Source organism: Fukomys damarensis, unplaced genomic scaffold (genome assembly GCF_012274545.1).
Source record: "Fukomys damarensis isolate Sample0158 unplaced genomic scaffold, DMR_v1.0_HiC HiC_scaffold_23, whole genome shotgun sequence".
NCBI lineage: Eukaryota > Metazoa > Chordata > Mammalia > Rodentia > Bathyergidae > Fukomys > Fukomys damarensis.
The window spans coordinates 14,098,206-14,123,263 of NW_022900935.1; the positions used below are offsets into that span (position 1 = coordinate 14,098,206).

The 25,058-nt window shown below is 46.9% G+C and overlaps 1 protein-coding gene across 1 annotated transcript in view; it reads left to right on the plus strand.

The window, feature by feature from the left end:
- The window catches only part of Csmd2 (CUB and Sushi multiple domains 2), a 553,879-nt gene that overhangs the window by 254,273 nt on the left and 274,548 nt on the right, over positions 1-25,058 (plus strand). Inside the window, 4 exon segments of the mRNA XM_033767260.1 lie at positions 4,922-5,034; positions 18,289-18,366; positions 23,317-23,404; positions 24,112-24,236. Coding sequence (XP_033623151.1) covers positions 4,922-5,034; positions 18,289-18,366; positions 23,317-23,404; positions 24,112-24,236 — 404 coding nt within the window.

Genomic DNA, 25,058 nt, shown 5'->3' on the forward strand with positions numbered 1-25,058 from the left:
GGGGAGGAGGAGGAGGGGAAGGAACTTGGCTTTTTTTTTTTTCACTGCTGGATTGAACTCAGGGCCTTCACACCTGAGGTAGGTACATCCTCAGCCTCTTTTTTAAATATTTATTTTGAGACAGGGTCTTACTAAATTACTAAGTTGCCCGAAGTGGCTTTGAATTTGTGGTCCTCCTGCCTCAGCCTTCCAGAGTGCTGGGGTGATAGGCCGTGTGCCACCATGCCAGGCACAATTGGCTTTTTTAAAGGTCTGGTGAGTCACCGGTAAGATCTTTTACTCTGATTATTAGCGCCATCAAAGGTTCATTGTGGTTTGTTTTCAATTAGCGCGATTAAATTATAATTTACATAAAATGAAATTACCCATTGTAAACCTGCAGTTATTTGGAGCTTTGAAGAGTGAGCACCTCCCATATAGTTAAGATCTCATTTAAGGTGTGGCACCTTTCCATCTCCCCTTTGTCCTCTTCCCCAGCTGGGCAGTCTTCACCTGCACCACCTGCTTCCAGCTCTCGCAGCCACTAACCTGCTTTTGCTCACTAAAGAGGATCACACAGAACATACTGTATCTACTCACGTCTCCCAGTGTACTGCTTTTGAGATTCATCCATGTCATTGCCCATACTGGTGGTCTTCCCCTTTACCGGAGGTATTTTGTTCATTTATTTGTTTGCAGTACTGGAAATTGCACCTGTCACCAGATGGGGCCCATGCCAATTCCCCAAAGTGGAGCAAGAAAACCCAGACTCACTTTACCTGTGGGGCAGGGCTTTTGTGACAGTAAAAGAATTTTCAAGAAGCCTCAGTGAGAGGAATAAAGATGTTTAGCAGACAGATTTTAAAGTACACACTCAAAGGAAAAAAGAGAGCAGGTCCTCAAAAGGAGGCCTGCCTACAGTCCGGAGCTGGGAGTATTTGTGTGATTCGGGGAGTGGAAATCTGTGGAACTTGTGAATAAATAGAAAGTTTAGGCTTGGTTTACAGGAGAAAAGTGACAGCCCAACTGTGGTAGAAAAATAATGGCTCACTTGACCGGTGGAAAGGTGGTTCATTTCTTAGGAAAAAGGTAAGGTCTCGGTCTACTTTATCATTTTCTTGAAAGGTGGATAATTTAAGATGTTTTGCCTAAAAACATTCTTTGTAGCTTTGAATCTGTTTCTCTATGTTAAGGTCAGATTTCTGCCCTGTGGCTTATCAACTAAGCTAAATATGGGTTTATAGTATCTTGAAGAGGTTTTTGGTGTGATGGGTCTGGATGAAAAAAACAAACAAGCACAACCAAGCCTAGGAAGTACAGAAATAAATAATCTTGGGGAGCTTTGTGTCCTGATGTGGCAGTCTTCCAAACGTATAATTTTTAAGTTAATTTTCCTTTTCTCTTTTCTACCTATCTTGTTTCTCCTATCCTGCTTCAAACCTAGGACACTTGCACTGAATTACATCCCTATCCCTTCATTTGCTTTTATTTTGAGAAGAGTCTTGCTAAGTCACTAAATTGCCTGTGCTGGGACTCAAATTTAGGATTGTCCTGCCTTAGCCTCCTTCCTAGGGTGCTGGGATGACAGCCATGTGCCACCACGCTCAGTTTACTGGAGGATTTTGAGCAAAGCCTGACATCATCTCAGTGGCTGAGTCTGAGGAAGATCGTTCCATATAGACCCTGATTCTTTGATGGGTCCCAGAACACTCTCAACTGTTCAAGATGTATACCTGGAGAAGCAGGGGCAGAACCAAGTAAAGGTGCATGGGCAACCTGGGGCCCTTCAAGGTTAAGCCTTGGCAATGAACAAAGAATTTCCAGAATTGCTGGGACTGGAAAGGTATGGAAGAGATGGGAGATGGGAGCCATCCCTGAGGGCGTCCCCAGGCTGGACCATGACGGTTACCAAGGCAGTTAAAGCTTTCCTGCCTGATCTCAATCTTGGGAGTAGGGAAGTATCCTTGACCTCCAGTTCTGATCTGGATCATTCTCGTCATCCTGCTCTGGAGACCCCAGTACTCTCTCCTCATTCCCTTTTGCAGTAAAGAGCCTTTTGGTTCTGAATTATTCAGGTAAATTCTCCCTATTTCTACTTCCCTTATGTAAATAGCCTCTAAGCTTTGTCACTGAGATAGAATTGAATTTGGCCTGGAGAAAAAAAAAAGCCCACAGTGCCATTTGTGACTCCTTAGAAAACTTAAATGACTCACCCTGTAATAAACTATTTTAAATGGGATCTGGTGAAATATAGTAATTGGTTTCTATAATAGTTCCTACCCTAGCAATATGGGTTATATTCCTAGAGTTTGGTATGTGTCAGCATTTTCATTATAAGAACAACTCCATGGGTAACCCTTTGTTTAAAAACGCATTTAAAAAGTCCCACTATGCTGGATCTCTTCTGTCTGCCCCTCCAAAGGCTCTCCCTCACCTTTTCTCTGCTCCATTCCTGGGGCAACTAACCTATGGAGAAACATCAGTATTCCCCGTTTTTCCTCTACTTTCCAACTGGGTTAGATCAATAGGAGCATCAACATGAGATTGGAAAGGGAAAAGAGTGAGTTCAGGGTATTCATGCCTTGTTCTTTCCTGATAGGGTCTTCACAAACCCTTTTTAGTCCTACCGAAGATCTGGGTTCTACATAGTGGCTTTTGCCAAGCAGCACTGTTAAGGGACATTTCTTCTCTCTGCTCCGAGGGAGGACAAGGAGTGGCTAAGAGCTCCCTGTTACTCTTTCCAAGTCAGAGGTTTTGTCCAGGTTCTTGTTATCCTGAACAAAGAATTGAACAGGACACCTAAAAGGAGCAACAATATCAAAGATTCATTGAAAAATGCAACTACACTCCACTGGACGGGAGCATGCTCAGAGCTGAGGTTCTAAGCACTAACGTTTGAAGTGAGGCTGAAGGTTGGTCTGAGGTTTGGTCTCTGCCAGTGCATAGAGTGGCTGTGCCCCTCCATCATGTTGTAAGACCTAAAGTCTCACTTCCACTCTGTGGAGCGTGAACAGCCGAAAGGCCTCCATGATGCTGAGTCCTATAGCCCAACGGGGGCTCCTGATGCAAGACCCAGGGCCTTACTTCTGGGAGCCATGAACAGCCAAAGGGCCTCCACAATGCTGGGACCTATAGCTCAGCGAGGCTCCGGGAGCTCTACGGAGGAATAAGAATCACCAGGAGAGGAACACACCAATAAGAAGACCTTTATTAGTCTGGCCAGAAGGCGCTCCCAGAGCCAACGGGGCATAGGCTGTTTTTACAAGGGGATAGGCAGGGTGGGGGTCTATACTCAAAGCACATAGGCAGGGGGCGCTGGGCAGTCAGTCACGTGTTGATGGTTAACAGATGCTTACAGAATGTCCCGAGGTTTTAAAAACATTCCTTCTGGGCAGACAAAGAGAGAAACAATCTTATCTATTCACCCAGAACTACTAAACATTCACCTGTTAATTACATTAATCACAGTTGAGACTAGGAATTTAAGATTTCAAAGTTAAACAGTCCCACAATGTGGTGGGATTTGACCTTTTATGGCCTTTGGAGAAATTGTTGTGGGGCTCAAGATTGTGTGGGGGGGCTCAAAACAACATTGCTAGTGACATGGTAATTAAGGTCCACTGTGGCTCAAGTGTTGCTGAAGACTACTGGGCACATGCCAGGAGACTTTATGTGTATAAACTAGGTTGTCTGATTACTTTCCTGTGTTGCATTTGGACCCAGATGTCCTGGTCCCAGGTTAATGTTTACCTCAGAAGGTGAACCGTAGCCCAGAAAGCAAGCTCCAAATCAGGCCCTTCCTTGTTCCATGTGCTATTTCCTGTCTACCTCCTGCCTCATTACCAGCCCCAGGGTACTGCCCCTCTTTCCCTCAGACTCTCCTTGCCTTTGTAAAGGGTCATTCATCAAACTCCTGGAATGATCCTATTGTGACTATGCTGCCTGCTTTCTGCAGGAACCTTTATCTGTCTGCCTTGCACCAAGTCTGGTGTTAGGTGCTGGGAACTAAGATGAAGAATAAAACAGCAGCTGGCATTACCAAGAGCTTGCTCTTGCCAGGGACTATACTAGGGTCTCTTCTGTGCATTAGCTCATTGAATACTTGCTGCCTTTTGAGGGAGAGGTTACTGTTGTTCCCATTTTATAGATAAGGTCACCGATTCTCAGAAGGATTAGGTGATTTTCTTAAGGGGGCACAGCTAATCCCTCCAGAACCTTGGCTTTTAGACTACCAAGCAACATTGCGGCCTTTGAGGAAATGACTCTGGGAAGCACATGGCTGGATAACTGAATTCAAACTGGGATAAAGTATTGTGCCTCCTAGAGGAGGGGAAGGAAGGTCACATTCAAGACATTGATACTCTCCTGACTGCAGACTAGGCTCCATGCTCAGTTTTCTCCTTTGCTCATGCAGACCCTTCAGGCTGGTGTCATTCTTGTCCTTAGAAAGGTTGAGTAGAGTCCAAAGTCTCGCTGAGGAAGGCCAGATCTGAACGGAGATCTTTAAGGCTTCAAAGTCAAGAAAGATAGAAAAGTTCTTCTGGGATATGACATTCCAGGGACTCCCCATGGAATCCTCTCAGGTGACAGGATGGTTCAGCAGAAAGGACTACAGGTGGGAATATTCCAGGCACAAAAGGCAAAGGCCTTGAGAAAGGGAACTCCTGGAATGCTCGGGGGACATAAGTAGAGGTTCTCACCTCTGCTCCCCTGCCTGTCCCAAGAGCCCCCCTGCATCCTGTGTGGTGAGATGAGGTACCAGAGAGGCCAGTTGGAGCTGTGCAGGCCCTAGGTTTCTGGACAGCTCCAGACTAGCACAGCTCTTGTCCCCTGCTCCAAGAATGGTCTGGGGTCAAGCCTGCCTGGGGAACGGGGAGACACCTGGATGAACAGGCCACCTCCCAGCTCTGCTCCCTGACCCCACTGTGTCCTGTCCCCACAGGTTCACCGGAGCCAGCCTCCCGGCCCCTGTCATCAGCAGCAAAAACTGGCTGCGGCTGCACTTCACCTCAGACGGCAACCACCGGCAGCGAGGCTTCAGTGCTCAGTACCAAGGTAGGCAGCGCCGGGACGGCCAAAAAGACAACACTGTGTCCAGTGTGACTTGAGGGCATCCCTCCCTCCTTGTGTGTTCCAGCCTCCAGACCTGGGACTCTGCTTCTCTGCATCTGTGCATCTGCCCTATGGTCCTTTATCCCAGGGAGTAACATTCCTTGCATGGTAGCCTGGGCTGGCCCTCTTTGGGCCAAGCTCATCTTACTAGTGAAACACCCAGAATGCCTTGTTGGAACAACACACAGTGCTAGGCACTGGACATGCATCACCTAGTGTCATCTTTGCCATGAGTTACACTGCCAGGTGCATACTGTCTCCATCCCTATTGTAGGGACAAGGAAACTGATGCGCAGAGAAGTGAAGTCACGTTCCCAAGGCCACCTGACCTGCTGCCTCTGAGCTAGAGCCAGTTTTTTTGCCCACTGGCATAAAGCTGTTTTCTGTACACAGTGGGGAGCACCCCACACTTCTGCCTGTTTTCATTTTACCTAGGATGCAACTGTATTGCAAACACAGACAAAATCACTTTAGAGAGCAGTGGTACTCGTGTGCTCCAATCTGGGAAGAACAGTCTAATGTCAAGAGATCAGACCGGGAGTGGCGGGTGGAAATTGTGGATAAGCACATTTCTGCTCAGATAATGAAGAGTTTCCTAGCCACAAAAGCCACCCACAAAAAGAAGCAGGTTAATCCAGAAAAGGGAAGACTCTGCAGCTAGAGGAGATCCGACATGCCAGTGGACACGCAGGAATGAGAAGGGCTTCCTTCTCAACCTGGAGTTTATTCAAAATACTCAAAATTTATAAACAGCAAGGGTCGGCCTCATGGTGTGCTCATTAAGCCTGCAACTGTTACTAGTCACAAACTGCCATTGGTTTTGGTAGATTTGAAAATGTACTTAACATCATGCACCTACGAAGGACAAGGCCCTCTACGAAGCCCTGGGGCTGCAAGGCCAAGCGCCTGCTAGTCCACCCCGAGCCCCTCCTCCTGGGGCCAGGCTCTCCAGCTACAAACTGGAATAAAAGCTGTACCAAATGCAGAAGCATTATCTGTAGGGTCCGAGCCTTTTATAAGTTGCCTCAGTCATTCAGGGCCCAGGGTAGAAGGTCACCTTTGAAATATAAGTAAACAAGAGATCCTGGGTCAGAGGATCTTTCCTGAAGACGTTCTGTCACTGCCGAGGCTGGGCCTTTGTGTGGGAGGTACCTGTCAGCATCGCTCTATTGTGTTTTCCAGATAGAAAAGTAGAGCTGAATGTTATAATGATTTGTTTTCCAGTTAAATAAGTGCTGGGTGTTTCTCACATTTCAAGTGGCTGAGGGGCCATTTGTCGTTGTAATAGGTTAAGGTTTGATGCCAGACAAGGGCAATAAGAACCTAGAGCAGGCAGTCTCTAGATCACACACTGACTGCAAACCGCTGTCTGCCAAGGCCTGCACATGCCCTGTCCCATACAGTCCTCCTCATAGCACAGGAGGGATATTTGTGGTTTTGTTTGAATTTTTCCAGCTGAGGCTCAGACAGGTGTGTAAATAGCCCATGATCACACAGCCCATAAATAGTGAAACTTGAATTCATTCACAGTCCTGGGAGTGTTTTTTTTTTTTTGAAAACTCACAATGTCTTCTTATGGTGCCTCTTTCCTTATGGTCTCCCTTTTTCTATTTCACACACACACACACACACACACACACACACACACACACACACAGAGGCAACTAAGGAGAAAATGTCACATAAAGGTATTTATTCATACTAAATGTGGTGTACCCTGAAATTTTCTTTGTCATTCTTAAGTACTGGCTGTAACCTTTAAATTAATTTCAAAACTCTATAGCAGGGGACAACTCACAATCTGAAAAAACCTCATTTCATTACTGGACTTCTTGAAAGCAGCTCTTACTCAGCCCTACACATAGAGTTCGCATGTCTCTGTGTGTGTGAGTCTACAGTGGCTGCTGAGATTGTGGACATGTACCACTTTGGTCCTCACTCCACACTAGCCACGGTTGCAGAGAGTAAGTTTATTATTAGCCCCATTTTACAGATGAGAGAGCTGTAGAGAGCATACACCTCAGGCTCAGAGTCTCATTAACGGTATATGGGGGCTTGATTTGGAGGCCAGCAGCCTCAATCTAGATCTGCAATGCTTCATGACTATGGTTGTGTTAAGCCATGGTTCTCCCCTGGGACCTATTTCCAGTATTTTCCAGGTGGAAGGTGTATGGTACAAGGATGTAAAATGATCATTCGGTAACTGAGTTGGTGACTCCATGAAGCAGGTTTCTCAACCTCAGCACTACTGACATCATAAGCTGAAGACTTCTTGGCTTCAGCTAAAGAGGGTTTAGTGAAGGGACAATTTACAGAAGTGAGTCTGGGATCAACAGAATCCACAGGGATGGTAAGGTTCACATCCAGGGACCTTTGCCATCATCACTCAGCTGTAAGGGTTCAGCTACTGAGTAGCAGTAGCTGAAGTCATGGAAGAGAGGCCTGGCAGATCTGTAAAGCTACTGCCTGCCCATAGTATAAGAGGAATGGCCACAGGATCGATGACCTGACCCCCCTCTCCTCCCTCATCCAACGTGTTGTGGTTCCCACCTGCCAACCCAATAGGAAGCCAGCAGCAGGGAGCAGGGGTCCTGCTCTGCCTGCCCTGTCCCTGGGAGACTGGATGGCTTTACCAGTGGGCCCACTTGCTTGTAGGAAGTTCACAGATCAGCCCTCTGGGGCACGGGGTGAGGCAAATAAATCTATAGACTGGGCTCTGGGCCTTGAGGGGCAGGTGAAGAATCATCATTGACAGGGAATTAGCTTCACTCATGCTCAGCTTTAGAACTTCAGAGACTCAAGTGATTTATGGTCCTTCAGAGAGAATAATTAGCAACTCTAATTATACTGATGTCTAGTTTTTCTCAGAGAAACAAAAACTAAATTAAAATTAAAAAGCTAGATAAATGACCCACAACATGACACATTCCATCCTTGTCGTAGTCCAATAAGAATTCAGGGCTTCCGTGCCCACTTTCAACTCATAGTACCAGAAGGTCTGAGTGCTAGTTGGGATATGCCCCTAACTGGCTATCAGGACAATGTATTTCATCTCATAGACATTTTCTGCATGACATTACAGCGTGACTGTAGAAAGATGAACACAACAAGGCCCATCTCTGCTTTCAAGGAGAATAGGCTAGAGGCCTGATTAAAAGTTCTAGACTAGAGACGAAGGACCAATCAGTTTTTCTGGAGAAAAACTGAAAACTTAAGAAAAAAATGAAAAGAACAAGAATAGGAAAGAGGCAGTTATTTAAAGAATGGTCCCCAAAGATGCCAGACAGCTGGACAAGTAGGGAGAAAAGACAAGACAACCTAAAACTCTTAGCAGAACCACAAATATATGTGTGCATGTGGATTGCAACCCAAATATGGCATTCCACCTATTTTTGAAAGCTCTCACACTGAAAATGGGTTTCACATTTTAAAACAGTTTAAGAAAAAAAGAATATTTCATGATACATAAAAATTTTATGAAATTCAAATTTCAGTATCCATAAATAAGAGACATTGGAAAACAGCTATATGCCTTCATTTCTACTTTGACTTTGGCTCTGATTTAACACTACCAGGGCAGAGCTGAGCAGTGTGTGACTGGGGTGGTAAGCACAAGCCTAATACTTTCATCACAAGCCTCTTCACAAAGTTTGCCAACATCTGGGCATGTCTGCCACCCAGAGCAAAAGTAAGCAGGGAGGGGGATGAAAGTCCAGAGCCTGAAAGGTGAGGTAGAGATCAAGTACTGGAAAGCTCAGCAGAATTGGACTTCAGCCATGGATCATGCATGAGAGGAGAGCAGATATTTGGAATCAGAGAGGAGATGTGATCACATTTCCACTTTAGAAAGGTCTTTGCTGTAGGATGAACACAGGGAGGATGCTTAAGAGTCTTTGAGCATTGTATGGCTTGAATCTAGATGTCCCCCAAAGCCTCATGTGGTCATAGGTGGAGCTTTTTGGAGGTAGCTATATCTAGGGTATGTGATCCTATGATTAAGGATGTGATCTTGGTATTGATCAGTGGTTTGAAGCTATGATAAAGGTTGCCCTAAGGGTGGAGAGCCTGGATAGACTGTAAGGGACTGAAAGAGGGCTGCTGTTGTAGCTGTTTGTCACTTTCTGCTTGATGCTTTTGCTGCCTTCTGCCTGCCACGAACTGTTTCTCCTCCATGCTGTCCTGCTTGGAACCAACTAATTATGGACTGAAATTTCTACAAACTGCAAGCCAAATAAACCTTTCCTCCTTTAACTTTGAGTGTCAGGTATTTTGTCTCAGCAATGAGAAAAGTAACCAAGAGAAGCATACAGTGATAAGGGCTACAGTTTAAACAGTAGGAGTGAAGTAGAAGAGGAAGAGACAGGCTAGGAGAGAAATCTCCCCCCACCCCAGTGAACCATACTGGACTCCTGACTGATTGAATTTGGTGGGTGTGGGGAGCGATGGAATAAAAGAGATGAAGGAGTCAGGGATGAATCTTAGGTTTCCAGTTTGAGTGAGTGGATGAAAAATGACATTGCTAACCAAGATGGCCTGGGATAGAGACAAAGACAGATAGGAGATGAACTGTGCCTGACATATTGATTTTTGGTTAATATTAGGATATCAGGGTTGGAGGACTGGCTAGTAGTCAGTTTGCTATTCTATGGGTCTGAAGCTCAGGAAAGATATGAGCTATAGATAGAGATATGAAAGTTTCAAGCCAAAGTAGAAGCTGAGATGGCCATTCCCGTCCCCATATATATAAAACATGACAGAATGGAGCCCCCCAAAAAGTGGTTTTCATAGTAGATTCTCTGGAGGACAAAAGGGCCTCCCCAGCAGATGCTTTGGTAGGGGAAAAGAGGGTGATATGTTGCCAGATCAGTCCCTCTTAGATCTAGTCTGTGTTGTATTCACCCAAGAGTTCATTAAAAGATTCTCTGAGGAAATTTTCAAAGTTTGAAAAAAACTTTTAGGTTCATTCCAGTTCTGGAAGACCCACTGAAGTTGTGTCATAAATACCTCTGCCTCCACTGAGGAATCTTTCCAGTCCTTTTCAGGATGTTAACTGCCTTCTTGATTTTTTTCCCCCCAAGTCTACAAGGGATGATGATAAGAAGAGTTTCTTAAATGCACCCAATGGCTGATAATCACAATTATTGAGGCGTTTCCCTGGCAGATGGACAGGGAAACCACAGTTACCCTCCTCACCTGTAGACAGGGAATGTTATTAACCTCAAGAGATATTAGACATTAAAAGAGATCCCGGTAAATACCAGGCATGTTGGTGGGTAATCAGGAAACAAAACCCTGACCTCTACATCTCTGTGGGGTGAAACTTTGTGCAGTGAGGGAAAAGGACCTGGCTCAGCTGACTCTTCCTCTGACACCTGTTCTTTGTCTCACCCACTCACCTGATGGTCAATGTCTGGCACATGACTCTCCCTGCAGCCAAATCCCAGCCTGGCCTTGCTACCCCTCTCACTGCCCCTCTTGCTAAGTTAAGCCTAGTGAGGAGATGGAAGATATTCCTCAATAAAAGTCACCAACAACTCTGCCTTCCAGATGACGCCTTGTTCTTGTTCTGGGCCTTGATAGAACAGACTTAGCCATTTGAGAAGAGGTTGCATTTGTTGAGGTGCTTAAGGCCTGTTGTAATACCCAACAAGAGCTTCTATTTTCCATGTGAGTATACTGCTTTCTTACTTATGGCTGACTCATAGACTCAGGCCAGAAAAGTGCCTCAGGCATATGACAGTCCAAGCTTTGGTTCCTTTGTCCTACTGTGGTTGGCCTGCTGAGCTGCTGAACTGTTTCCAACCTCATCCCCAGGCTCCAAATCTCCAGAGGCCTCTGAACAGATTGCAGGGTTGTTGATGTCTGGCTCAGGAGCCTATGGCCAGGTAGCTACAAAGCCAAGCTTCAGTTAAGAGTAAGCCTGATTCCAACATATAAACACAAAATTACAGTACCTCTCACCTCACCAGGTTGCACATGTAACCCATCCTTTTTGCCAGGAAATGATTTTAAACTACACATCCTTCTGATAGTTGGCTATTCATCCATTCAGTCATCAACTAGGAAACTAGAATATTGGGAAACTTATGTGTTCCTTGCTATGTGTCAGTTGCAGGATGCTGACACTCAAGGTCATAGGGCAGCAAGCTAGAATAGGTCATGGCATAGCAGTGTAAGTAAGGACTCAACAAAGATCTGAATGACATCCAGAGAGCTAGACTTGTACATGAGAAGTAGAGAGCCACAGGGAGGTGGTAACATTTTCATAAGGCCCTGGCTACCGACGACAAAGATGTAATCAGGCAGAGAAAAGGAGGAAGACTTCCATGTAGGCATGACAGTATTACCCAGTAGCTGTGGGCTACAGAGATTCCCCTAAACAGCTTCCCTCTTGTCATTTTCTCCAGCTGGATTACCTGAGGTTGTTAATGAAGGCACCCCAATCTGTGAATAATGGTAAGGTAGTATTCCAGGAATGAGAACATGTCACTCCCCAATCCTGCCTCCCCTGGCCATGTTTCTCCTCTTTAGGAATTCCAGTAGGCTACAAGAGCTATTGTAATTAACAAAGAAGCCACACCAGTGGCACCCACCAAGCACTTCTTATAACCTTTGACAGGGCAATGATTTTTCTGCCATATTAAAAAAACCCAAAAACTCTAAGCATAATAATAGCCAGCTTCTGAGAAGCTTCACATAATTTTCTTAACTATCAGTGATCCTTCAACACCTGCATTCATAGCAACGGTTATTGCCAGAATTGGTGGTGTTCTTTAATTATTTCTATACCAGTCATTTGTTCTTCATTAGCTAAAGGAATGAATCTAAGGAAAGAGTGCACCAAGGATCATATGATAGCATTTTTCCAATAGCAAATTCAGTAGCATTCAATATATCTGTAACTACTTCTTTTCATTCTATCCACATCACTTACCCTGTCAGTCTTTAGCAGAGCTATTGCATGTGGAGTTTTTCCAGATTTTCATTTAGTCTTCCTTTTTCATCAGCACTAGTAGTTACTGCTCAGTGATTTCTTGCATATGTTTCTCAGTCTGAGTCTTGTCACCTTTTCCCTGTGAAAACATGACATTATTTTTGGTCACAATAATCAACTTTTCTTAAGTCCATCAGGATTTAGGAGCCAAACTCTCTTTTCCAAAAACACCGTCTTTACTGGTTCTTTCTACGTTACTAAAACTTGGAGTTTGGACTGAAGTAACCTAAAAGCTAACTTTTAACCTATTTAAAATAAATGTAATAAGAGCATCTCCAGCAATTACAAATGAAGACTTTCCATGGTCATTAGCCATTTCAAGAGTGAGCCCAGTGCACTGGACCGTGGAAATCCTAAGCATCCTAGAAGTCACCTCTCTGAATTTTGGATATTATTCAAGTAGTGAGAATTGCTATCTTGGCCAGTCTCTGTGCCTTCAGTTTCTAGTTTATCACCCAATGGTTTGGGCCCTCTGCTGTGATGACACCCTTCCAACCTCTGTGATGACAGAAGAAATAATGCAACTGAGTCCTCTGTCTTTGTCTGCAAACACTGTGGGAAACTCAGTAGTTGCAGGCTGCTTCCTAAATTCAGTAATTATAACATAGATGTACCATTGGTCTCTACTGGATTAGCACCTTCGTAAGCCTCCTGTGTTGACTGAGCCTGCCAGCACAGTAGCTGGAGGTGGTGCTACCCTGGCCTTTTTCTGATCACATCTGATACCAGTCGTTGCATTTTTATCCTGTGAGTTGGCTGCCGTATCATCTTTGTTACTTTGAAGTCACCCTTGCTCTGTTTAAGAATCACTCCTCTCTGGCTGCACAAGAGAAGCTATGCCATCCACTAGATCGACACCCAGAATCATTAGATATCAGGGATCTATACTGAATTTTACATCTTTGTTACAAATCTGAGTGTTGAGGAGCCAGTGTTCAGGATGCTGACTCCATCTTGCAAAGGACTATGGGTAGTGGAAACAGGTCTACCAAAAAGAGACCAGGCAGCAAGGCTGACCTCAATAGCAAGAGCAGAACAGCCTGTAGGATACGCACCACACTTCTCAAGTACAAAAAAAGAGGAAATCAGATTTCAAGTTTCAGAAGATTTTTAAAAGATGGGCTAGAGGGAGTGATCTGTGAACAAAACCCAAGCAAAAGAGGATGAATTTAGGCAAGAGTGCTTAGAACCCTGAAGGAAGGGTGCACATTGGAGAAATTTTCCAAGGGTGAACAAACTGGATTTGGGGATGGAGTGGGCACAGGAAGAAAGAAGGGCTGGTCCAACTAGCAAGGCAGCCATATGGTAGGGGTAGACAAGAGTAGGAGAGGGGCTTGCCTTATCGGAGGGAAGTCTGAATTCATTGGGACAAAAAGCAGCAACTTCCTGGAAGAATGACTCAAGGGCCCAGCCGTTTCCTAACTCCCAGAGCCTTGGGGCCAGGTCAGGCCACCCTCCTCTTAACAATTCCTTGTGCTTTGTTAGCTCAGCCCAATAACTCATACTGCAGACTAGAAAGACATTCATGTTGCCAGATTCTTCTAGCTCAATGTGTACCATGTGTCCCACTAACCTTTACAACAGCAGGGAAATGTCTTGTAATTAACCAGAATATAAAGGATGAATGGAGCAGCCTGGCAGTCTCCTGTAGTCATTATCATTCGGGGGAGATGAATGTACCTAGTAAGATTTCCATCAGCCAGTTAGAGCCTGCATGCTTCTCTTGGGAGTCCTGACTTTGTTCACCTACGGGGAAAATGTGTATAGTATATGTGTGTGACTTGCATTTTGTGTGTGACTGTTTGCAGTTGTGTGTCCCTGCATGTGCATGTGTGCATCTGTGTGTGTACCTGTGGGGTTGCCTGTAAGCAGGAATGTGCATGTATGCATATGCACATGTGTTCGCACATACATGCATCCAGGGATGTGCGTTTGAGGGAGACCAAAAACATGAGACCAGCATCAAGCTCTATTTTCCCCTCACTGCATTGCTGGTTACCGAATTCTCTTTTTAGAGTGACCAGTGCTGCAGCGTAAGATCCCTGGCACAAGGCGACTGGTCAGTTCACGAATGAATGAGTGGACAAACAACATGAATAAATGCACCCCAGGAATTCTCTAGGTTCTAGTTATTTTGTCCATCTGCTGGCTTTGACCTTTATTTCTGACTGGGCCCTACCATTGGTGCACACTGGAAATCTAGAGGGCGTCCCTGTCTTCTGATCCTGCACACTCATTCCACCTAGATGTGCCGAACCAGCTCATCAACCGTATTCTGTGGCTGATTGCCCATGATGTTCCATGTTCATGATGGCTCACCCCCATCTGGGCAAACCATTTGAAAGACAATTTTGCTGTATATAATTCAGGGTATGTCTACTTTCCTGGGATCTTCCAGAATGTGAGACCCTGGCATCTAGAGGTAGTAGTCTGATGCCAGTGTCCCTGGCGATGTGGATCTTGCCTAGATCTATTTTCTGGGCACACAAACAGTTTCCACATCGTGTGGGCCAGCTGTGGGCTCCATCATCCTGAGACTGAACCCGGGTCAGCTGGCCTGAACGTGCATCTTTTAGAAATTATGTTACTCATATGAGGAACCCTAGCCTAGAGAAAGGTGGGCCCTGGCTCTCACAGGCTAACATCATGAGGACAAATACTCTACCTGTGGATTCTAATGTGCATCTCAGGACTGTGTGATACCCAAAGGCATCATGGGTGATGCAGACTCTGAGACCTAGCCCAAGGGAGCAGTCACAGTATATATGTAAATTAAGCCCTGCCCCAATAGTATTCCAGGTTCTTTCTCTGTCAGTTCTCATGACCACGGCACACTCCACCCTATAGTAAGTAGCAGGAGGCAAAAGAGGAAGAACAAAAGTTATCTCCAAGTGTGCCAGTGTCATCCACTACTAAAAGCAGCCCAGTGAACAGGAGCCACAGAGCCTGTGGGTTAAACTGTTCTTCCCAAGGAGGGACAGGCAGGGAGGATTCCTTCCAAGGCCCTAAAAGGGGAAAGAGCAGGAGGCTTTTCCTCAGTGCAACTTGGAGGAGAGGGGAAGACAAGCTTCCTCTTAGCAACTCTTCTTTTTTTTGGAACCTGGAATCGAACTAAGGACTTCACGCGTGTGAAGAGGCAGCAGAACCACTGAGCTAAATCCCTGGCCCAGCAACTCATATCTACCTGCATCTCAAAGTGCCTATCAGCAGCATGGCGATGAGTATGGCATCCACCTTGCTCTAGCCCGTCCTCATCCCCTTCCATCTATTGAACGCTAGAACCAGTGACAAGAAGACCACGAATTCCCTGACTCCACCCCTACTGCTTGGCCAGATGCTGAGCCATCTCTGCAGACTAACTCACATGGTCTCCCCTGGATTATAGGGACTCCTGCCTTATCCATGCCTCCCTGGAACTTCTGGGACAGGAGCTCAAAATGTTCTCATGGTGCTGGGGCCACTTCACTTTTCCTAGGGATGATTGAATCAGTAGGATTTTTGCTCCTGTTTCACTGTATTAGCTAGGTTTGAATAATGCATGTTTCCCTACTAATGCCTTCTTTTTGATAATGGGACCACGGTAGTGTTCATTGGCAATTTTCCTGCTGAATACACACAGAGAGTAATGCACATTTATAAAAGAGGGTGAATATGTGTTGGAAGGCTGTGAATCTGTGGTAGCAACTGAATTTTACCAGTTATTCTGCTTAGACAGTGACTTGCCAAGGGGACCTTTGGTGAGCCTTTTGTTTAGCCACAAAGGGGGTACTGGGAGACCCCCATGCACACCTGACTGCCATGGGCTCTGCTTTTGGCATTGGCATGTGTTGTGAATACAACCTGAGTTTTCAGGGTCTTAGCTGGGAAGGGGGCAGGTCCTAGGGAAGATCAGTGGTGCCTCTGGAGTTGCTTTGAGGCCAAGTCACAGATAAAGAAGCAAGGACTCAACCTACAGGCAGTACCCCAACCACTTTGAAACCCAACTCTGTTTTCTATAAAAAAATATAATAAATACAGTTAAGGTTGTTGAAAGTTTAAGAACCAAATGAGATGATGATTGAGAACCCACTACATACTCTTCTAGGCGTTGAGGATACAGCAATAAATACAAATCTTTGCTTTCACAAATTTACCTTGCGTTAAAGGGGGACAGAAATAACCCCATAAATGATATCATATGTCAGAAAGTTGGGAAGATGAAGTAGGGAGGAGACAAGATAGCTGGGTAGGAGTTGTTTTTATGTGGTGGTCAGCAGAGGCCTCTTAAGAGAAGTGAGGTTTGCACAATTTCTTCCAAAAACAGGCAGCAAATCATACAGATAGTTGGGGGAAAGCATTCTAGGGAACTGCCAGGTTTAAGCAATATGCCTGGTATCTTGTAGGAACATCAGGGAGGCCCATGAGGCTGGAGAAGAGTGATCGAGGTCAAGAAAAGGGGCAAAGAGATCACAGGGAGAGCACATTGGTCCTTATGGGCCATTTTGAAGACTGGCTTTTGCTCTAGGAGAGAAGGGTTGCTGCTGAAGTTTCGAGTAGAGACATAGTATGGTCTGATTTATGTTTTAGCAGCATCCATCTGGCTCTTGTGCTGAGAACAAATTATATGGGGGCAAGCATGGAAGATGGGAAGCCAAAGATATGGGAGACTTGGACCAGTGTGATAGACGTGGAGGTTGTGAGAAGTGGTTGCCTCTGGTGTGTATTTGGAAGGATTTTCTGACAGATCATACATGGGTATGACAGAGAGAAGTCACAGAAGCAGATTTAAGTAAAGAACCTGTAAAGAACCCAGGGCCTGGCACATCGGATATGCCTGGTCTCAGTTGTCACCACTGCTGGGCATCAGTCTTAACAGGGCTCAGTGGGCAGACAGGGACCAGTCGGATGCCACAGGGAATCTGGGATTGGATTACGTCCTCAGAGACTGGGAAAAAAAGAAAAAAATGCCTCGGAGAGCAGAGAAGCCAGACTAAAGAAGCTTGATAAATACAGAAGAATGCACAGCCTTAGGAATATTAGCGTTCTGGCTCTGTTACTTTTTGGGTGCTGATGGCAAAGTCTGATGAGCTGTGGACTGGACTAAGTGGCAGGTTCAAAGCCATATTTAGTCCATTAGGTACCCACCTGAGCCAGGCCCCATTCTGCAGTGACCTGTGGGATTCCTCTGTCCACAGTGGACTGGCTGATGGGAGATAGGCCTGGCTAGGCCAACTGGCTCTGCTCCAAGTGTCTCTCATCCTCCTGGGATGAACCAGCTACATCTTTTTGCAGTGACGGCAGAGCTACAGGAGAGCACACCTAATCTGCTCTTCTAACCTTTGGACAGGTCAAGGTCTCAAAATTTTCAATGGCTCAGCCCAAAGTCAAGGAGTACGGAAATATACTCTACCTCTATAAGGGGAAGAACTACAAAAGTCACATCACAAATCATATACGGAGAGAGGGATGACAATTTAAGGTTATACTCTAATGCACTACACCCTGTCAGGGCTGGCTCAGAAATCGGGCGGGACAGACTCTACAGAGGAGCAGAAGTTCAGGGGTGGGACAAGGCTGTGTGTTAGCCCACTTTCTGTTACTGTAATAAATACCTGAGATAAAACAACTTAAAAAGAAGAAAGATTTACTTTGGCTCAATTTTAACAGCTCCAGCACATGATCACAAGCTCCCATGCTTCTGTGGCTGTGGTGAGGCACTGTATTCTAGCTGGAGTGTGTGGCAGAAGAGGCTTCCCACCTTCGTGAAAGGAAAAAGAGGGACTAGGGCCCCCAAATCCCCTCCAAGAGCACAGCCCCAGTGACCCAACTTCCTCCCACTCTAGGCCCCACTTACATAAGGTTCCAATAGCACCACAGGCTGGGGACTGAGTCTTCAGCACAGAGACCTTTGGGGGACATTCCTGATCCGCATCATGAGAAATTTGTTGTGGTGTGGGAGCCTTAGATGCCTGTGAGAGGCTGCTGGAGAAGTCTCAGAGGCCACCAAGTGAGGAAGCACCTCTCCTGCCTCTTCCAGAGGGCTGGCCTTCACAGCAGCTCTTCCTCTGTGTCTCTGATCCTGCTGCCCTTGAGTGGTACCCTTGGTATCTCCCTGCCCCAATTATCCGACCACAGAACGTCCCAAGCCAAGAGAGAGGGTCATTCTAGAGGGACCTGGACACAGAAATAAACTCAAACTGTCTTTCCTCTTACCTCCTCTCTAGTTAAGAAGCAAATAGAGCTGAAGTCTCGAGGTGTGAAGCTGATGCCCAGCAAAGACAACAGCCAGAAGACATCTGTATGTAAGTGTCCGCCTGCCTGCCCGCCTGCCTGCTGGGCCTCATGCTCTGGTCAGACCCGCCGGCTCTGTGACTGTGGGGAAGCCAGATGATGCTGAATAATTTCCCTACTCCTGCTTCCCTCCATCCCAGGCTCTGCGTATGGACACACTGACCCAGTGGCCAGCTAGCAGCCCTGGGCCTGTCCTTTGCTGTCTCCTCCTCCCATTGTCCTCCTTTTCCCTCTTCCTTCCTCACTTCCCATTTGAACTGCAGTCCAGGGAGTCATTACTGCTACATTTCTCTCTTTATTTTTCCTTTTGAATCACTTCCACCTGCTAAGATAGTCCTCTTTCTGGCTCCTTTTCTAGGAGTCAATAACCTTGGGCCGGAATATAGGGGACTGCAATGGCAGGGAACCAATTCCAGCTCCCAAGGCTGGATTGAGAAAGGGAGGAAGGGACATGCCAAGTAACCGCCTCCAAGGGTCCTGGACCTGGCTGGGCAGAGAGAGGAATAGAGGAGGTGAGGCCCTGCCTCTTGGGATGGCAGGGAAGTGCTGGGTCTCTCTGCTTGGGCACAGGGAAGATTTCATCTTCCCAAGAACATGTTTCTGTTACCAATGTTTGGAAGATTAAAAGCGGTCTGGTGTTGGGGAATGATCTGGAATATCACTCTGGGAAATACCTGATGAGAGCCTGGGCTCAAGGGGCTTTTGCACGAACACATAGAAGGTGTGGGTGGAGGAAATTCCTGGTCCTACAGGATGATGGACTTAAAAGCAGACAGGATTTTTCCAGAAGCCCACCATTTTCTTTCTGGAGACAAGCAAGGAGCCTGCCTAGACCCAGTGACTGGCTTTCTGGTTTCCTTTGCTTCTGTGTCCCTCTCCTACTTCTCTTGTCCCCTCCCTCCCTCCATCTTCTCCTTCCTCTCTTCCCCCATCTTCTTCTCCACCCTTTACTCTTTCTGTACCTGCCTGGCTCCCCAAACTTCCCCAGCACCCTCTACCCATCTCACCTCTATACATTCATTTTTCTTCAGTTGCTAGAAGCACTTAACGAGCAGTGGTGGAGAGTGGCCATCCAGGTCCCCAAGCTGTGCTGGTGGCTGTATCCAGCAGAAAGACCGGGGCAGAGGCAGACCAACCAAGCCTGCTCTGTTAGGTCAAGTCCCCTGAATGGGGTTGGTACCACTGGCTCTTGGGTATAGCTGGGGACCAGTGTCCCTGGCCACCCTGTCTGGCCTGGCCTGAAGATCGTAGATGGCAGAAGGCATCCAGAAGACCTTGCTTCTGTACCTGACTAGGGGTTCAGGGGAGGGGCAAGGGCTAATAGATCCCAGGACTGTGCTGAGAAGGCTCAGCCATGACCCCAGCCCTCACTTTCTGTCTGTAGCCAAAGACCTGATGAACTGAAACCAGCATAGTTTTATTTCAGAATTCACCTCAAAGCCTCAGGCAAACTTAGGGGAATGGCCGTCATCTGAGAGACCAGGGATTTATCGCAGTTGTGTCTTCAGGTAGCCACGTCACCTCAGACCCTAATGTCTCAGTTTCCATATCTGTAGAATGGGGATGCAAAACCCTACTCTGCCTTCCTCCGAAGGGTGCTAAGATGGGCCTTCCTGACCAAGGACTTGCGGAGGTCCGTGAAACAGCTGAGATGTTGGGAGCACTTGTCCTGGAGAGAGTGTCTGTGGTTTTCATTAACAACTCAGAGATGCCCAGTTCCCTCCGAAAAGTGAAAAGTCTAAGAAAATAATAATACGCTCTTCTAAAAAATGTGTATTTCTTTCTATCAACAAGGAGGTATTAATCTCCATTTTAAGTTTTCCTCAGAAAACAATTTGTGTAACTCACGCTGCTCAGAGGCTAGGAACCAAGCACCTGTTGGTGCCTACCCTGTGTGCTCTGCTCCCATGGCCATCTGCCCTAAGCTTAAGAGGAGAAGAGGACTCTGAGAATTCCCTTTACCACAGTCCACAATTGCCCCAGCCAACACTGCTGGCCACCCACCTGACCGTCTCCCTTCAGGAAGGTGCTGCCTTTTCCTTGCCATAAGGGCCCTCATAGGCTGGGTATGGATTACTTTTGTTCTTGTCCCACTGCAGCCAACAGAAAATCAATGCTCTAAACACTAGTGGCTGTTTTTAAACAGGTAGTGAAGGCTGGAAGTAAACACATGAAAGGCAGAAATACCTCTTAACTCCACAGTTAAGAGAGTAAACTGAGATTGAGGTTTGCTTGTTTCTTTGGGCCTCGAAGGCCGTTATGGAACTTTCCTTACCTGCCCAGTCCTGCCTGGAGGAGGGTGCTGACTGGGTGTGGGCTGCATCACTGCTGTGTTTGTAACTTCTGTATGGTGCCAGGACCTGGTGAGGGGCTGGCTGACTAGAGGGAACTACCGGATCTGCTCTGGGTGTCAGGGCTGTGTTTGGCGGGTGGGCCTTGTCATGATTCTTCTTCACCCATCAGCCTTCTGCTCACTCTGCTATCTGGGCTGTGTCGATACAGAATGAGAGGTCAAGACAAAGGGGTGCAGAGTATTCTCAATGTGCCGCAAGGGGGCTGTGTGGGTTCTGGTCATCAGGGACTCTGGGATGGGTATGGTCCATGGATGGGTTGGGAAGGTAGGACCTAAAGAAGATGGTGCTTAGCTGGGAAGATCCCCTGTTAGTCCATCACTGAGGCTGTATCATGAGCCTGGCAACACATAAGTCAGTCAGGACACTCAGAATGGTCATCCTCACTGCTTAGGACAAGCTTCTTTTCTGCAGAGAAAACCCATGGCTCTCATCTCCTGACCACAGGAGGCTACTGTTATTTTTTTCCTTCCATTTCCTGAACAATACCAAGGTTCACCAGAAGCAGGAGCTTCCTCTGCTTTGGGGATGACACCGTTGTCTCACTGTCCAGCATGAAGTTTTCTGGGTTGGTGGGAATGGTGGCTTTGTAAAATTGAGTATGTGAAAGCTTTGGCATGGAAGGGGATGGGGCGCGGGACAAGCATCAGTGGCAGTGACTGACTTTGACCTGGCGATTATAGTACTGGAGAAGGGAGAGCTACTCAGGAGGCCTTGTGCATGTTGCCATACAACACAGAGGCTACCTAATACCTGCCTTCCACATGCAGTGTCCAAACCCTCAGGTTCCCTTCAGTGCCGGCATAACTTGAACTATCGGGAGACCAGAACAGGGTCTACACCAGGCCTCCACCTGCAGGAATGAGTTGTGGCCTCAGCAAGTCTAAAATGGGACCCCCCCATATGTCCATCCACCATCACATCCTCATAGGGCCTTAGGCCCAGGGAAGCCCGTTCCTCTCCTCCTGTCCTAGTCCTCCATGAGCTCTGGTGATTCTTTCTTTGCCATATCCATTCCCAGCATCTCCTGTCTACCTCTACGACTGGGCTCTTAGCCTTGACACACTTCCTAACTGGTCTCACAGGATCCAGCCTAACCCTAAGCAATCCGGTCTCCCAGGCCCTCTGTCCTTCAGAACTCTTCAGTGGCTCCCCAGGATACTGAGGTTCAGATCTACACTGAAATCTCACCTCCCACTTTGTCACTCTTCACCCTCTTCCATACTGAGCAACTCTTAGCTGCTTTTCACCTCATGCCCTATGCCTGGCTGTCTGCCCTGTCGTGCTGTCCGCACGTGTCCAACTCCTACCTCTTCAGAAGGTCCCCAGTAAATGCTGCCTCCTCTGGTCAGCCTTCCATACTTCTCTCAGTAACACGAGTCTGGTCCTCCTGCTGAGTATCCCCTTCTCACCTCCCCATTGTGATTCTGTAGTTCATTTCCATGTCTCATGTCTTTAATGGAAGCTCCTCCGTGACAGTATTCACATCTAACATCCCCTTGGCACTCCCATGGTATCCGAAAGAAGGCCTTGTGTGGACAGTGGGTGCTCAGTGAGTGCTGGTGGTGTGCCCGTGCAAGGAAATGAGTGAGTGGGTGATGGAGTGCTCTGCTCACATCATGGGACACTGAGGGGATGCGGGGGGACATGGGGAACACAGAGACTGCTACTCCACATTCCCTTGAACCCCTCTTCCAGAGATTGCAGTTGGGATCATGGGATTGGTGAATCCTTGAATGGAACTTCTCCATCACAGCTTCACAAACCAGGAATCCAGGGATCTGAGAGATTTCTGCCTTAGCAGTATAAGCACCAAGAACAATGGACAGGCAGGGAACAGAGGCTTGCCTGCCCTCTGCGTCATGTGTTATCCGCCGCCTCTGGACCAAGCTTGTGCTGTAGCCCAGACAATTGTGCATATGGTTTTTATAAACAGAACTCCGGTGTTGGCTGGTGTCAGAGCATCACACGACCTGCTGGAACCACCGCAGGTCCCATCTCTGCTCAGGGCCTTTGGCCAAGAGCACTGGGCAGAGTGGAGGTGCTCTGGTTAGTGCTTACTCTGCTCTGCCTTGACAAATATCTGATAGGCATAAATATCAGTGTTTGAACTACAGTCCCTGCTTTGAACTTCAAACTGCAGCTTTCTCTTACATTCTTTACCGTTTCTGATCATGCATCCACCTTTTATTTAACTTTGAGTCATTTATCCATTTGGGGCTGAGGTTGGGGGCTCATCGCATCTAGAGTCACCACCTCAGATCTGAAGTGCGGGATGGGGAGGTCACTCGGGTCTGAGGACAGTCCACCTCTGGCCACCGGTGTGGGATGAGGGAATTGGGTGGCTCTTGTTGCAGAGGGCCTGTCTAGGAGCCCACATGCTCTTGATGAATTTCACTTGGATTTTTCTTTCAAAGGAATTTGTCAAAAGCAGAAGCTCTCCACCTTGCACAGCTAGGAAAGCCCAGTCCGATAGGCCCCAGCCATCCCCACAGTTCCCCTGGAGCAGGGCTTCATTCTGTCTCTGCCTCCACCCCCTGCCCTTAGACATTGCCCCAGTCCATTCCTGTGACTATCCATCTCTGTATGTGCTGTTTTTTTCCCTTGTAGTAACTCAGGTTGGTGTGTCCCAAGGACATAATATGTGTCCAGACCCTGGCATACCTGAAAGGGGCAAAAGACTAGGCTCGGATTTCAGGTAAGATCTATTTGGGAACTTTTTTTTATCACAAGGAGGGTGGGGTATCCTGGCTAGAGGGAAGACAGGGCTAGCTGGCCTTCTTGGAGGTGGGATGAAGAGATGACATAATGCAGTAACTGATGCTTGCTGGAAAGAGCTATGGCCTTTGACATTCTCTCTGGGCTTAGTCCTTGGGACAGTGACTATGCCATATTGGGGTGGAAGGGGGATCTGTTTCTGCCAGCATTACCCAGAAAACCTATATAACTACAGTGCAAAGGGCTGCTATCCTTCATAATGACATCATCATGAAGTTTCCAGCAGGAAGCTCATATCTGCCATCATTCATGAAACTTCAGGGCCTCTAGATGGTACATTTTGCAAGTATCAAACTATCAAAGCACCCTCCTATAATCCTCCATTTTCATGACAGTTTGTAGGTATCATCCACCCACTCTTAGCTGCTCTGATTGATACTTATCTCAGAGGATCACTGTTTTGCTCACAAAGTCACCTTTTAATTCAATCCTAAGCCCATTAAACGATCCCCCAAAAAGATGAAGAGCAGATGTTCCTTCCAATGGAGATTTTAAGTTAAAAACAATGGAGTAGAGATTAAGCAGCAGCAGAAGAAATAACCTTCCATGTAGGAGGAACTAGGAAGGACTCCAGGCAGGAGCTCACAGACCCAGGGACCAGGCTTACAGACATACCTTGTCTCCTAGGTTAGGATCCAGTGTCCAGTTCACCTGCAACGAGGGCTATGACCTTCAAGGGTCCAAGCGGATCACCTGCATGAAAGTGAGCGACATGTTTGCAGCCTGGAGTGACCACAGGCCGGTCTGCCGAGGTGAGGGCTCCTGGGGAACGGAGGCTTTGCAGAAAGTTGGGTTGGGTCAGGAGGATGAAACCCAACTCCCAGCACCTGAGACCCAGGCTCTCATACAGACCAGTTCATTTTGCTCCCTTGCTGTTCCCAGAGCCTCGGGTCATGCATTTACTTATTAATTAACAGTTTTATTTGGCACCCTACCTGTAACAAGCCTGTACTAGGACCAGGACATACAGAGGTGAAGACAGTAGACCTTCATGGGCCTGATAGTCTAATGGAGCAGGCACATATGAAGCAGGATACTTGCTCGTTGTAGAAAGACTTCACAGCCACAAAAGGAAGGTACTTTGAATACCGCTTTTATAATACACATATGTCCAAGCCCTCTATCCCAATATCCTTGTTTCTTGCCCCACCCTCTGTAATTAACATAACTGTCATTCATGAAGCAGTGCTTTTAGCTCTACAGAAGTGGCCATGGTATGAAAAGGCTTCTCCATGGACTGCTTACAACCCCATTCCTGCTGTCTTGTTCTCAGGACCCTGCTACTCATATGCCAGGTATCACATGAACCTAGGGCAAACTGGCCTACTCTCTACAACCCCCAAATAATAACTCACCTCCACCAAATAATCTTAGAAGGTTAGACCTGAATTTGTTTCTCCACTGGGGCCGGACAGAACTGCTTCTGCAGTAGAGAAGCCCCTGATCTGAATGCCCAGGGTGCCCCTGAGCACTAGACTGTTAAATACCATCAACAGCCAAGCGGGACTCTTCTGAGGGTCCTTTTGGGAGACTAAGTCTGTTGCCTGCTATACAGATACATGCTGGATCCTTCC